Source organism: Megascapheus bottae, chromosome 16 (assembly GCF_031878675.1).
Source record: "Megascapheus bottae isolate mThoBot1 chromosome 16, mThoBot2.hap1, whole genome shotgun sequence".
Lineage (NCBI taxonomy): Eukaryota > Metazoa > Chordata > Mammalia > Rodentia > Geomyidae > Megascapheus > Megascapheus bottae.
This window is the reverse complement of record NC_143524.1, coordinates 1001275-1014903: the sequence shown is the minus strand read 5'-3', so window position 1 is coordinate 1014903 and position 13629 is coordinate 1001275. Positions and strand designations below refer to the sequence as shown.

Here is a 13629-nt window from a genome sequence, read left to right as displayed (position 1 = left end):
CCCGCCTTCCTCCAGGGGGACTGCCAGGACACTGCCAGGAAGGAGGCAGTGGAAGCAGCCATCAGGGAAGTGGCCAGATGTCCCTTGGGCTCCAGAGAGCCGGGAGGGGCTGCAGCTGTGGCGACCTACAGGAAGAAGAAGGGTGGGGAGAGGACCTGTGGGAGAGGAGGCACCAGGTCTCTCAGCATCAGGCCACCCCGAGCCTGGACTGCCTGCATGCCAGCCCCTCCTGCCCAAAACCTTACCTAGCGCCCCGCTCCTTCCCAGGGCAGTCAGAGCCTACACCCCGGTCTGACCAGCCCATTCTAGGCCCCTCCACGCTAACTCAGAGCAGCTCCAGGGGCTGGTCGCCCCCTCACTCTGTGCCCCATACCATAAACTGGGCACAATCATGTCTCCACCTGTCCACTGGGTGGGTGGGGGCAGCTGAGCCCATTAGCAGACCCTGGAGGCTTCAAGGCCTTGAAGTGACCGTCTCTGCTGCTGAGCCCCTTGATGGCCTGCGGTCTGCTCTCCTCTCTCCAGCCATTTGTATGCTACGAGAGCTGCCTCTGAACCATCCACTGCCCACACAGGCCTGGTCCTGGCTGCACTCACCCAGAGCAGGCCAGCAGCAAGGTAGACAACAGGCAGAACTCCAGGTGGAGGCCCCCGGACCCCACGGACAGTGTCTACCTCACCTGGCCCCATGCCCACAAGCGAGCTTAGATACCATCCCATGCAAGGCTCTCCCAGCCTCTCACTGGCCTGTGGACAGCCACTCCTGGCACAGCCAGGCTCCCTGCCCAGGTCTGCAGAGCAGCAATCCAGGCTGGGAAGAGAACCTGGAGAGGTGACCGGTGACCTGTGACCTGTGAGGGCCCTGAAGAAGTGACCTGTGACCAGTGACCTGTGGGGGGCCTGGAGAGGTGACCAGTGACCTGTGACCAGTGACCTGTGGGGGGCCTGGAGAAGTGACCAGTGACCTGTGACCAGTGACCTGTGGGGGACCTGGAGAAGTGACCAGTGACCTGTGACCAGTGACCTGTGGGGGGCCTGGAGAGGTGACCAGTGACCTGTGACCTGTGAGGGCCCTGAAGAAGTGACCTGTGACCAGTGACCTGTGACCAGTGACCTGTGCGGGGCCAGGAGAAGTGACCAGTGACCTGTGACCAGTGACCTGTGACCAGTGACTTATGGGGGGCCTGGAGAAGTGACCAGTGACCTGTGACCAGTGACCTGTGGGGGGCCTGGAGAGGTGACCGGTGACCTGTGACCAGTGACCTGTGGGGGGCCTGGAGAAGTGACCAGTGACCTGTGACCAGTGACCTGTGGGGGGCCTGGAGAAGTGACCAGTGACCTGTGACCAGTGACGTATGGGGGCCTGAAGAAGTGACCAGTGACCTGTGACCAGTGACCTGTGGGGGGCCTGGAGAGGTGACCAGTGACCTGTGACCAGTGACCTGTGGGGGGCCTGGAGAGGTGACCAGTGACCTGTGACCAGTGACCTGTGACCAGTGACTTATGGGGGGCCTGGAGAAGTGACCAGTGACCTGTGACCTGTGGGGGGCCTGGAGAGGTGACCAGTGACCTGTGACCAGTGACCTGTGGGGGGCCTGGAGAAGTGACCAGTGACCTGTGACCAGTGACCTGTGGGGGGCCTGGAGAAGTGACCAGTGACCTGTGACCAGTGACGTATGGGGGCCTGAAGAAGTGACCAGTGACCTGTGACCTGTGGGGGGCCTGGAGAGGTGACCAGTGACCTGTGACCAGTGACCTGTGGGGGGCCTGGAGAGGTGACCAGTGACCTGTGGGGGGCCTGGAGAGGTGACCAGTGACCTGTGACCAGTGACGTATGGGGGCCTGAAGAAGTGACCAGTGACCTGTGACCTGTGGGGGGCCTGGAGAGGTGACCTGTGACCAGTGACCTGTGGGGGGCCTGGAGAAGTGACCAGTGACCTGTGACCAGTGACCTGTGGGGGGCCTGGAGAAGTGACCAGTGACCTGTGACCAGTGACGTATGGGGGCCTGAAGAAGTGACCAGTGACCTGTGACCAGTGACCTGTGGGGGGCCTGGAGAGGTGACCAGTGACCTGTGACCAGTGACCTGTGGGGGGCCTGGAGAGGTGACCGGTGACCTGTGACCAGTGACCTGTGGGGGGCCAGGAGAAGTGACCAGTGACCTGTGACCAGTGACCTGTGGGGGGCCAGGAGAAGTGACCAGTGACCTGTGACCAGTGACCTGTGGGGGGCCTGGAGAGGTGACCGGTGACCTGTGACCAGTGACCTGTGGGGGGCCTGGAGAGGTGACCGGTGACCTGTGACCAGTGACTTATGGGGGGCCTGGAGAAGTGACCAGTGACCTGTGACCTGTGGGGGGCCTGGAGAGGTGACCAGTGACCTGTGACCAGTGACCTGTGGGGAGCCTGGAGAGGTGACCAGTGACCTGTGGGGGGCCTGAAGAAATGGTCAGTGACCTGTGAAGGCCTGGATGGGGTGCAGGGAGCCGGGGGCCAGGTGGCCTCGGTGGGGCCAGCCCTGGCGCCCCACTGCGGTCCAGGAGCCCAAGGGCTGCTTGGGAGGCCTGTCCCTGTGTGGTCTCCACCTGCTGACGGCCCTGCAAGGCCAGTGCGGGCAGACACGGCACCCGGCCAGAGCTCCCTTCCAGCCGCACACCGGGGAGAGGCCAGCGGCTCAGGGGTTCCTGCTCTCGCCTCTGCTGGCCACCTGAAGAGGCCCCACACTTCTCCGCTGCGCCGCTCCCCACCCCGCTCTTGAGGCCCAGCAATACCTACAAATATTTTTTGTTTTCATAGACGTCGTGCAGCTTCAGGACATGCGGGTGTTCAATGAGTTTCAGGATAGCAATCTCCCGCTCCACCTGCCGGGAGGAGAGGCGGGCTGAGTCCCAGCTGGACAGGCCTCCCTCCTCCCTCACGCTGGTCCTCCCCAGGCCAGGCAGGCCTCCCCCCTCCCTCACAGCTGGTCCTCCCCAGGCCAGGCAGGCCTCCCGCCTCCCTCCTCCCTCACGGCTGGCAGTGAGGCACCAGGCAGACCTCCCTCTCAGGCCTGCACGCCTCTTCCCTCAACTGTCTGTCAGTGCATTTGAGAGCCAGGCTAGAAAGGGGACGCCATGGCCCCCTGGGCAGCATCCAGCTCCACCCTGCAATGAGGAAATCTGGCGGGGCCTGTACAGGACACGGCCCGGGGAAGGGCTGCAGTGTGCCAGCTGTGGGAGGGCCGGGCGAGGACCCAAATGCAGTTAGCCCCGTGTGGGAGGGCCAAGGCCATCCTGGGACACCAGGGAGGGGCGCGCGTGCTTCTGAGGACAGAGCATCCACTCCTGAGTGTCCAGAGCTGCCCACAGCCACCACGGCCTTGCAGGGGCTCTCAGAGGAGAGCTGCCAGATGGGCACCAAGACGGTCTCCTCCTCCCCCCAGACTTCAGGAGCTGACCCTGTCCACTCACCTGTCCTGAGGTCAGCGGCTCCCTGCCCACCCACACTCTGCCTCAGCTCCACTCCAGGACCAGGCCAGCGCTCAAGCCCTCCTCACCTCAGAGCAGCACCCCCCCCCCGACAGCGCCAACCAGGCCATCTGCCTCCCCACAACAGCCTGGTCCTCGCAGGGGCAGGTCCTCCATGCCACTCTCATTGGAGGGTGGGTACAGCACCTGCGCTGCCTGCTGCAGACCCAGCCTCCAGGCGAGGAAGGCTTGTGCTGCAGCCAGCGGGAGTGGACAGCGGGAAGGGCCTGCGCCACTCACCTTCATCAGCACCGACTCACTGAGCTTCTCACGGTTGACAATTTTGATGGCCACCTTCTGGCACGTGACACAGTGGACCCCCAGCTTCACAAGGCCTGTGAGAGAGAAGGGTCGGTCGCCCGTCCAGCCAGCAGGGTCCCTGCTGCACGTGGGGCTTGCGCCCTGCTCCCCGTCACCCAGTGAGCCTGGCCCACCAGTTCCACGGCAGGGTCGCCTGGCGCTTCTTGGCTGACCAGCGGAAGGGTTCACGGAGGGCAGCCTGACCTCAGCGGCCCCCACCCTCGTCCAGGACAGCGGCACAGACCCAAGGCCACTGCCGAGCCGCTCCTGGCCTGGCACACACAGGCCCTCACCCCCATGCCTGGCTCACAGTTCCCCCACGCAGGGCCCAGCTCCGTCAGCAGCCGCCAGCCACAGCCCCTGGCCTGGCACCACAGGGGCCCCCTACTCAGGTCTATAGCCACCACTGCTGATATTGCCTGGACTGTGCTGCCTGGGCACTGAACGCTGAAGCCCCAGTGCTCAGCAGAGGTTTCTGCCCCCAGCCCCGCCTCCAGCCTCGCCCCCACAGGTATCGGGTTGAAGAATGCCTGCCAAGCCCCCCCACCATGGGAGACTCCTCCACGGCCAGCACGCACTGCAGAACCAGGACTGGGGTCCCAAGACAGGGCAGGTAGGAGCTGGGCTTCCCTGGGGCTATGGCTGGGGACTGGCTCGTGTGCAAGCCCAGGCTCGGAGTTGGCCTCGGTGGGACGTGCTGGCCGAGGAAGGCCACCTCCGAGCCTGGCACAGACCCCTCTGGCCTCTGGCTGGCTTCCTTTGATCTGGCACGAGAGCCTGTGATTCTGACAGGGCAGCACCAAGAGCACGGGAGGGTAGAGAGAGCTGGGTGCCGACAGTCTCTGCTGACCCTGGTTCAGCCATCCAGGGGGTGGCAGGGGACCCTCGCCGGTGCTGACCTGCTCTGCACACGCAGCCAGGCTCCCCGGAGGAAGGCCTGCGCCAGGCCAGGAGATGCCTTTCACAGGACCTGGCCAGCAAGGCTGTACGAACTCGGGGCTCCCAGAGGAACGTGTGCAACAGAAGCTGTGAGAACCCCGGGTTCCCAGCCATCTCAAGGCCTTGTTGGGGGCTCCTGGGTGATGAGGGGAGGCCGTGGGCCTCTCTGATGGGGAGAGTACTGCCTCCCACAGTGGGAGAAGGCGTGGCGGGAGTTGGGGGCTGTCCTCAGCTCTATCCTGAACTCCGCCATTCCCTCCCCTCTGCAGTTACTCCTCACTGAGCCTGGCTGGTCCCCCCCCACCCCGCCCCCTGGCTGTCCTGATACACCGGGCTCTGCAGGGAAGGTTGGCCCTGCCTCGGAACAGAGGAGGCAGTGTCCTCCAGGTTGATGTGGGGAGTCCTGTCTGGAGGTGGCAGGGAGTGTACCCTCAGAAGCAGGAGTCCCTATCTGGCCTGCAGCTGGCCACGTGGGATGGCTGCTTCGAGTGGAAAGCCAACGATCACCCTTAATTACCCAGCCCTCCAACCCATGGGAGCTTATTTTCCAATTGTGACTTTATCACTAATTACTGTCTTTATACAAACTCAGGCTCCCATCCAGAGAGGGAAAGTATACCGTGTCACAGATGATGGCACCGTGCCCTGCCAGGGTGAGGCCTGATCAGGGCCAGGCAGCCAGCGGCGCCCCGTGTGCAGCTCAGGGGGCGGTGAGCGCGTGTGGGCGCCAGCCGTGCATGCCTGCGAGGAAGCCTGGACCCCCCAGGGACAAGGGACCCTCCAAGACAGCCCCCTGCCCCTTCTCCCTGTGGGACCGGTGAGTCATGGGTCTGGAAGCCACAGCGACACGTCAGCTTCCGCCATTCCCCTCTATCTGGGGGGGGGGCCAAGGGGACTCAGAATGTGGGTAGGGGTCAGCCCCCCGGTCCAGGCCTGGCAAGTCCTTAAAGAGACGCCGCCTGGGGACCAGGCCTCTCCCTCAGGTCCTGGAGCTGCACCAGCCCAGAGAGGGGACGGAGGAGGGGCGCTCTCCAAGGTGCTGAACACAGCCAGGGGCCGGCCCCATAGCCTGGCCCCACAGGCAGCCTTGTGGACAAGGCACCAGCCAGCACTCACGCACTGGCCTGGCTGTGGCCTGGGGAGGGGGCAGAGGAGAGGAGCAGAGGGAGGGAAAGGCGGAGGGGAGGCGCATCATGGGGACAGGATGTGCAGAATGCTAGCCTTGCGTCCGCTGAGGAAAGGCACGCCCTCCAGGCGCCCGCCCTAACCTCAGGGCCTTGGGGCCTGCCCCACTCTGACCAGCCGCCCCTGGGACCCAGGACATCAGTCTTAGTTGGTCCCCCGCAGCTCGGCTCCCAGGGCAACAGCCATAGCGGGTGGCCCCTTCCTTCTCTTCTGCGCGGCTGCCCTCTCCCTGGGGTCAGGGGTGCACATGGCTGGCTCTGACCTGCAGCAGCCTAGCTGTCCACGGCACCAGGGGCAGCCCTGGAGAAAGGGTCCCCCAAGAAGCCATGGCGTGGAACCCTTCCGTGGGCAGGGGTCGGGCGACTCTGCACTCTGCATGGCATCCAGCTGCCAGCAGGAGACCAGAGGTACTGGTCCACGGAAGCTTCTGGAAGGCTCACTCACAGGTAAGCCTCAGGACTGCAGCAGTGCCTTGGCCCGGCTCCAGCCCAGGCCTGCGCATGAGCCTGAGCTCCCTCACCTCACTGCACATGGGAGCTCCAGGGGCCTGACCACCACTGAGCATAGCCAAGTGACGCCAAACTCTGACCCCCTCAGCCCCCTCCCATCCAAGCTGTGGCTGGTCCACCCTCAGAAGACCCTGGGGTGGGTCCAGGGCCAGTGCCACCCTATCAGCATCCCACCTGCCCCGCTGGACCAGAAGTGGAAGACACCGGTGTGGGGGGTCAGCTTCATGTCCCCATCCCAGAGCCCCATACTCTGGGGGGAGCTGGGGCTGCAGAGGGAATGGATGCTACAGGAGGAAAGACTGCGGTCCCCTGGCCAGCTGGACACAAATAGCCTGGGTTTTGGCAGTGGAAGTCCTGTAGCCCTCTCCTTATGCTTTTTTCCCCCTTCCAGTTCTGGGTCTTGAACTCAGGGCCTAACCACGGTTGCTGGGCTTTCTTCAAGGCTAGAGCTCTACCACTTGAACCACAGCACCACTTCCGGCTTTTTAACGTATGTAGTACCGAGAAATGGAACCCGTGTATTTGTGCATGCTAGGTGAGCACTCTGCCACTAAGCTATACTCTGGCCTCCTCTGCCTTCTAAAGTGCTGGGAAAGTTCCTGCTACTGGCATTCTATTGCAGTAAAGGGACTAGCACCCACTGAAGCCCCATATCCCACACCGGCAAACCCCACACGAGTGTGCCCCGCGCTGGCAAACCCCATGTGTGTTTACCCCACACCGGTTTACCCCACACTGGTATGTGCCACACTGATATACCCCACGCTAATAAACCTACATTGGTTTACTGCACACTGGTAAACCTCATGCTGATATCCCATGGCAGTTACCCCCACACCAGTATATCCCATGCTGGCATACCCCACACCGGTACACCCCATGCCACGCTGGTATATCCCATGCCATAAATCCCCACTGGTACCCTTCCTGTCAGTACATTCCACACTGGTATATCCCATACCAGTAAATCCCCACTGGTATTCCCACACTACTCAACTCTGGTATATCACACACTGTTATACTCACACTAGTGGACTGATTTCACAGCTCTCGTGTGTGTGTGTGTGTGTGTGGACAGGCATCCACAGGGCAGGCAGGAGTCTACCCAGGAGCACCCTGTCTTCAGCTGGCTCTCTACTCACAGCGAGGCTCTCTTCCCTGACTCCAGGGAGCCTCTGTGCCGCCCAGGCAGCAGGCAGAGCAGCTCCTGAGCCTGGGGGCAGGAGGTACCATGTGGAGCCTGGATGACCACAAAGGGTGCCCTTGTCCCAACACCCAGGACACACAGACAGAACCTGGCTTGGAAAGGGCCTTTGCCCAGGTCTTAGGTTACAATGCCAACATGAGCTCTGGGGTTTAGGGCTGGGGAAACCACAAAGTCCCGGAGCTGGAGACACAACAGACCTCACCCCAGCCTCAGGAAGACCTGCCATGCCACCTGGCAGAGGCAGCACAGAAAACACACCTGTCTTCTCTGTTTCATTGCAGGCCTCTTACATCCCTGAGGGCTTCTGGGCTTTCCCACAAGGACACCATTGCTCCATGCAGGTCTAAGTGCCCCTGTGCTGGCCAGAGGCACCAGGACCCCTCCCATCCCTCAACTCCAGGCCCGAGCATGACATCTGTTCTAGCCACAGCACTGGGGCCAGAACAAGGCGCCTGTGGATTTACCCGTGGCCCCTCAATCCTCTCTAAGCTTTGCTCCCTCCCTCAGAAGGGGACACGGAGGCTCAGGGACCTCAACCTGCAGGACTCAGGCCCACACTCTCCACCACTGCGCCACCGGCAGGGCTTCCTGGAGGGCAGGGTCCTCCAGCAGTGCCAGCATACCCCGACTCCCTTGGTCTAGGTTGGAGCAGCCATCAGACATTGGGCAGAGGTGGCCAAAGGAGAAAGACCAGGGAAGCACATCATTTCTCCGTGCTCGTATGGGCGGGTGGTGACAGAGGGGTCCTGACTCACTGTGGACACGGCTGAGCAGCTCGGCACGAAGTGACGGGGCCCCAGAAGGGCGGGTGTCCCTGGAGGTCAGCGTCTCACGCCCAACAGCTCCAGTCCACTACAGCTGTGCCTGTGCCCGCAGGCAGCCCTGTGGGGCTGGGGGAGGCAGGCCACCTGAGGCCGACAGGGCCTGGATGCCCAGCTTCTGGGAAAGCCACAGCTAGCGGGGCTCCAGGGGCAACCAGAGCAGCAGGAGTGCAGCCCCCACCACCCTGACAGCAAAGATCACATCAGACCCCAGGTCGCCAACAGCAGGCGGCGGGCCTGGATGCCTGGGGGCAGATGTAGGATGTGGGTCTGGCTCCTGAGTTGGAGGTGCCAGACCCAGTGGGCTCACTTCAAATACAGCCTGGCTCAGAGCAGTGCCCCTTCCTGCCCTGCGGCCAACTGACAGGCTGGACCTTTGAAGTTGCAGACATCAAAGCACCGATTCCTCCGCAGCCATGAAGCTCTGTGCTGAAACAGATGTGCCCAGCCTCTGCAGCTGAGCGGTCCTGCATCCCACCCTTCTCCTGTGCACGCACGCACGCACGCACGCACGCATGCAGAGCCCTGGAGCCAGGACCACAGCACCGGGCACTCCACTGCCGTACACATACCTGGGGGCAAGCAACCGCATGCAGGAGGGAGGAGGAGGAGGAGAGGGGAGAGAGAGAAAGAGGAGGAGGAGGAGGAGGAAGAGGAGAAGGAGGGAGAGGAGGAGGAACAGGATGAGGAGGAGGAGGAGGAAGAGGAGGAGGAAGAGGAGGAGGAGGAGGAAGAGGAGGAGGAGGGGAAGGAGGAGGAGGGGAAGGAGGAGGAGAGGGAGGAGGAGGAGGAAGAGGAAGAGGAGGAAAAGGAGGAGGAGGAGGAGGAGGAGAGGGAGGAGGAGGAGGAAGAGGAAGAGGAGGAAAAGGAGGAGGAGGAGGAGGAGGAAGAGGAGGAGGAGAGGGAGGAGGAGGAAGAGGAGGAAAGGGAGGAGGAGGAAGAGGAGGAGGAAAGGGAGGAGGAGGAAGAGGAGGAGGAGAGGGAGGAAGAGGAGGAGGAGAGGGAGGAGGAGGAAGGGGAGGAGGAGGAAGAGGAGGAGGAAGAGGAGGAAGAGGAGGAGAGGAGGAGGAGGAAGAAGAGGAGGAGGAGAAGGAGGAGGAGGAAGAGGAGGAGGAAAGGGAGGAGGAGGAAGAGGAGGAGGAGAGGGAGGAGGAGGAAGAGGAGGAGGAGAGGGAGGAGGAGGAAGGGGAGGAGGAGGAAGAGGAGGAGGAAGAGGAGGAAGAGGAGGAGGAGAGGGAGGAGGAGGAAGAAGAGGAGGAGGAGGAGAAGGAGGAGGAAGAGGAGGGAGGAGGAGAGGAGGAGGAGAGGGAGGAAGAAGAGGAGGAAAAGGAGAAGGAGGAGAAGGAGAAAGAGGAGAAGAGGGAGGAGGAGGAGAGGGAGGAAGAGGAGGAAAAGGAGGAGGAAGACGAGGACAAGAGGGAGGAGGAGGAGGGGAGGGAGGAGCAGGAGGAGGAGGAGAAGGCACCTCCACATAGGCCACACGGCTGCCCACGCGTCAAGGAAACCATTCACACTCTAAAAAGGAACTTTCAAACTGAATTAATTGAGCCCACAAGTGTTACAGGCACCTGCAGCCCTAGGCCCACCTCTGCCACAACCCTGACCGCGGGCGCCTAATGCTCAAATGTGGGTGCCAGGGAGGCCTGCACCCCACAGGGCAGGGCCAGCCAAGGGAGGCCCCTAACCTGGGCGGGTGAGGAGGGAGGGAGGGAGGGGAGGGGAGGGGAGGGGAGCAGAGCAGAGCGGCCACTGCAGCCCTGCCTCCCTCCCTCCCTCCTGGCCGTAGACATGAAATGAGAAGCCTCTTCCCATCTGAGGGCCCCGCCACCCCACATTGCTCCCCCCTCTGCTGAAAGGTAGCTGGGGTCTCCTCCAGTATTAGACCCCAGTGTGGGATCCCGAGCCAGTCAGCGCCTGCAGGAATTCAAAGCTCACCTCTCACTCCTAAGGCCTCTGTTCTGTACCCAGTGGAGGAGGAGGGTGAGAGCCCCTGAGGGCTGAGGGCCGTCCAGGATGCACACCCTCCCCAGACACCCGGGCCAGGCTCCTGGTGAGTAACCACGAGACGCTGCTGTGTTCCCACTGGCAGGGACCCGGGCTCAGGCAGACCGTCAGGGATGGGAACAGTGACAGGGGGACGTGCAGGAGCAGGTGGCTGTGCAGGGCTGCAGCTGGGTGGGTTTCCCCTCTCCCAAGGCTGGTGGCCTGAGGTGGCATCATCCCGTCCCCAGCTCTGGGGACAAGGACCTACCCCATGGTTCCACAGGCTTGGCTTGCGGCAGTACAGCATTTCTGGGTGGTCTGAGCACTGAGGTTCACACGGGACAGGTGGGTTCAGGGCTGCCTTCCAACCCCACGGTCTCCACCTGAGGGAAGGCTCTCCCACACCCTCCCCTCTCCCCCAGACCCCTGGCATCTTCTCCTCCCCTGCTGCCGACCCCCCCCCCGCCCCACCCATTGCCTCCTAGGAAGGCAGCAACACAAGTGGCATCTGAGAGGGCTGGACTCCTACAGACGTGGCAGGTGGGGTCTTGAATGCTGGCCCGGGCTGTGTGCTGCCCCTGGGCTCTGTGGCTAGGCTCGGGGCCAGTGTCCACCCTCATGGTAGGTGGTGCCAGGTTCAAGGACCACAGTGGTGGAACCACTGCCCAGCTGCAGCTGGGCTTGCCAGGCTGCCACCCAGCCTAGGGAGGTGGGTGAATGTCCCCACCACTGCTCAGGACGCCTCCTGGGCCTACCTGCCTGCAGACACACAGCCCATGCCTGCAGCACCGGCACAGAGGACAGACTGACACCAGGCAGTGGGTGTCCTACGCGTGCCTAGCCCTGAGGGGGTCAGTGAGGCTAGGCAAGAGCTGGGCCTGGGAGAGCAGCCAGGTGGGAGCCAGACAGGAGCCTGCAGGAAGAGGTCCGGGCCCTCTGGGGAGCAGGCAGGGAGGGGCCAGGGCCCAGGGCTGGCTGGAACCTGACCACCAGTGGAGGCGGCCCTCAACTCCACAGTGAGACCTCCATGACTGGAGACTCCAGGGTGGGGGGGCAGCTCTCACGCTGTGCTCAGGACCTCCAGACCCAGCCAGCTGGGTCTGGGCATTGCAGAGTGGCACTGCCCAGTGCCCCACCCCATGGGCTATCCAGCTCGGGGACACAGGCACCTTCCAAACCAACAGCTCTGGCTTAGGAAGTAGGCTAGGAGACCCCGGAGGGGAGGACCACCCTCCATCCCTCCTGGGGGAGATGTGCCCTGCGGGGTGGGGGGCTGTAACCCTGCCATACCGGTGCTCCAGAAGGAGCCTTGGGGTCTCCAAATCATAGCCACTGCACACAAGGCCCTCTCCTCCCTTTCCATCTGTTGCCATGGTGATGGGAGCAGAGCAGGCAGGAACATCCCCACCTCTGGCCCCCACCCTGCTCCTGGCCCACGGAGGCAGAACTCTCCACTGGCCTGTCTTCCCTGCTGTGTGTAGCTAACAAAGGGCCTGAGCCTGCAGCTGCCCAACAGAAAGGTGCAGCCACCCCTCCAGCCCCAAGAGCAGGCATCTTGGCAGGGGTCCATGTGACCTGCTTCCTGAGACACAGCAGGTGGCTCCTTCTGAGCCTGCCACACCCACGTAAGCCCCAAGGCCTAAGAGAGGAGGACGCGGGCCTCCCTGTACTCTCCCCAGGAGTTGCTGGGGCCCCCTGCGTTGTGGGCAGGACTTGCCAGCTTCAGGGGGAAGAGGCCTGGCGGCCGCAGCAAATAACACATACCAGCCCCACACCTGCCTGCCCTGGGCACCCCAGTACCCCCCACACGGTGCACAGGCCCCGGGGCTGCAGGAAGTGGCGCCTGCCAGCCCCAGCCCACCTGCCACCACTTTCCCCAATCTGTGCTGCACTGCCCTGTGTCCCCAGGCCGTCCCAGGGCTTCTCAGGTCTGGCTGCCCTGCGACAGCCACACAACTTTCAATGTTCCTTCAGACCCTCCAGTTGGAGCTGACACGTGTGTGTGACACCGCCCTCCAGTCAGAACTTGCACACCTGTCACCCACAGAAGGGTCCGGGGCCCTCACAGCCGGAAGGCCCTCTTCCATGGCTGCAGGCATTTCCAGCCTCTTGAATGGACTCACACTGTGTGCGCTCCAGCCCTATGGAGACCTGGACCCCAAGGCCCACAACCCAAACACACCCCAACAGAGCCCTTCCAATTAGTGAAAAACTCCACCAGCACCGGCTGCTTGTCAGTGAGTGGGAGAGAGATGTTTCCATCGACGAGGAGACGGTTAAGCTCCAAGGCCCAGGGCTTCTCCAGAGGTGAGAGGAACCCACCCCAGAGCTCCCCCAGAGCTGGCAGGTCCACCTCCCAGCATGCCTGGGAATGGCTCCGGAAGGAAGCCAGTGGGGGCTTCCCACACCTCCCCCCTCTGGATGTCCAGTTCTCCTGGTGGGTCCTGCACCAGGCATAGGCCACTCTGTGCCAGAGTCCCGTGGGCAGAGGCCAAGTGGAGGAGGGCCACAGACAAATTGCCTGGAAGATGGCTGTGGGAGCTCCCAGGAGACCCTCTGCCCCTCGCCTGCCGGGAAGGGGCTGTGGGGCTCAGGGGTACAGGAGGAGGACAGGGTGCTCCCCAGTCCACAGCTGTGTGAAGACTTCTGTGGTACAAAATCCAGAGCCCAACCCAGGCTCCTGGGGCAGGGGCACGCATGCACACACACACACACACACGCGTGCACACACACACACGCACATACACACGCACACACATGCATGCACACACACACACCTGGGCACAGCGGGGGCTCAGATCAGGTGGTATAACCCCCAGGGCAGCCTGGCCTCTCTCTGTGGGTAGGAGGTGTTCAGGCCTCCAGGCGGGCAGCTCCCCCAGGCCTTCCAGACAGCAGGAGGGAGCTGTGTGAGGCAACATGGTCCAGGGGTGCCCAACAAGACTCAGATGGGTCCCTAGAGCTGCATTGCCACCAAAGGCACGGATCCCTGGCCCTGCTCATGTGGGGCCCATGGGGACGGAGCAGTGCCCCGTCCCTGCACTCACTCCCTGCTGCAGCCTTCTTACTGGGGCCCTGACTCCAGCCCCTGGGCCAGGAGATCACTCAGATGCTTGCGTACTCACTGGTTTCTGCGGCCCAATACTGTAAAATCAGCCTGGTGCAATATTCAGATGCATC

The 13629-nt window shown here is 62.9% G+C and overlaps 1 protein-coding gene across 11 annotated transcripts in view; it reads right to left on the bottom strand.

Annotated features, from left to right (window-relative positions):
* Brsk2 (BR serine/threonine kinase 2) overlaps positions 1 to 13629 on the bottom strand; it is a 61849-nt gene that overhangs the window by 34956 nt on the left and 13264 nt on the right. For 10 of the 11 annotated variants that reach the window (XR_016538000.1, XR_016537999.1, XR_016538002.1 and 7 more), the window contains exons 2-3: positions 3746 to 3840; positions 2775 to 2860 (exon numbers count right to left, since the gene is read on the bottom strand). Coding sequence is in view for 7 of the 11 variants with exons in the window: in XM_090347128.1 (XP_090203254.1) it covers positions 2775 to 2860; positions 3746 to 3840 (181 nt within the window). In the remaining 4 variants the exon portion in view is untranslated. Of the gene's footprint in view, positions 1 to 2770; positions 2861 to 3745; positions 3841 to 13629 lie in introns of those variants that run through there. The other variant, XM_090347132.1, reaches the window with a different exon arrangement.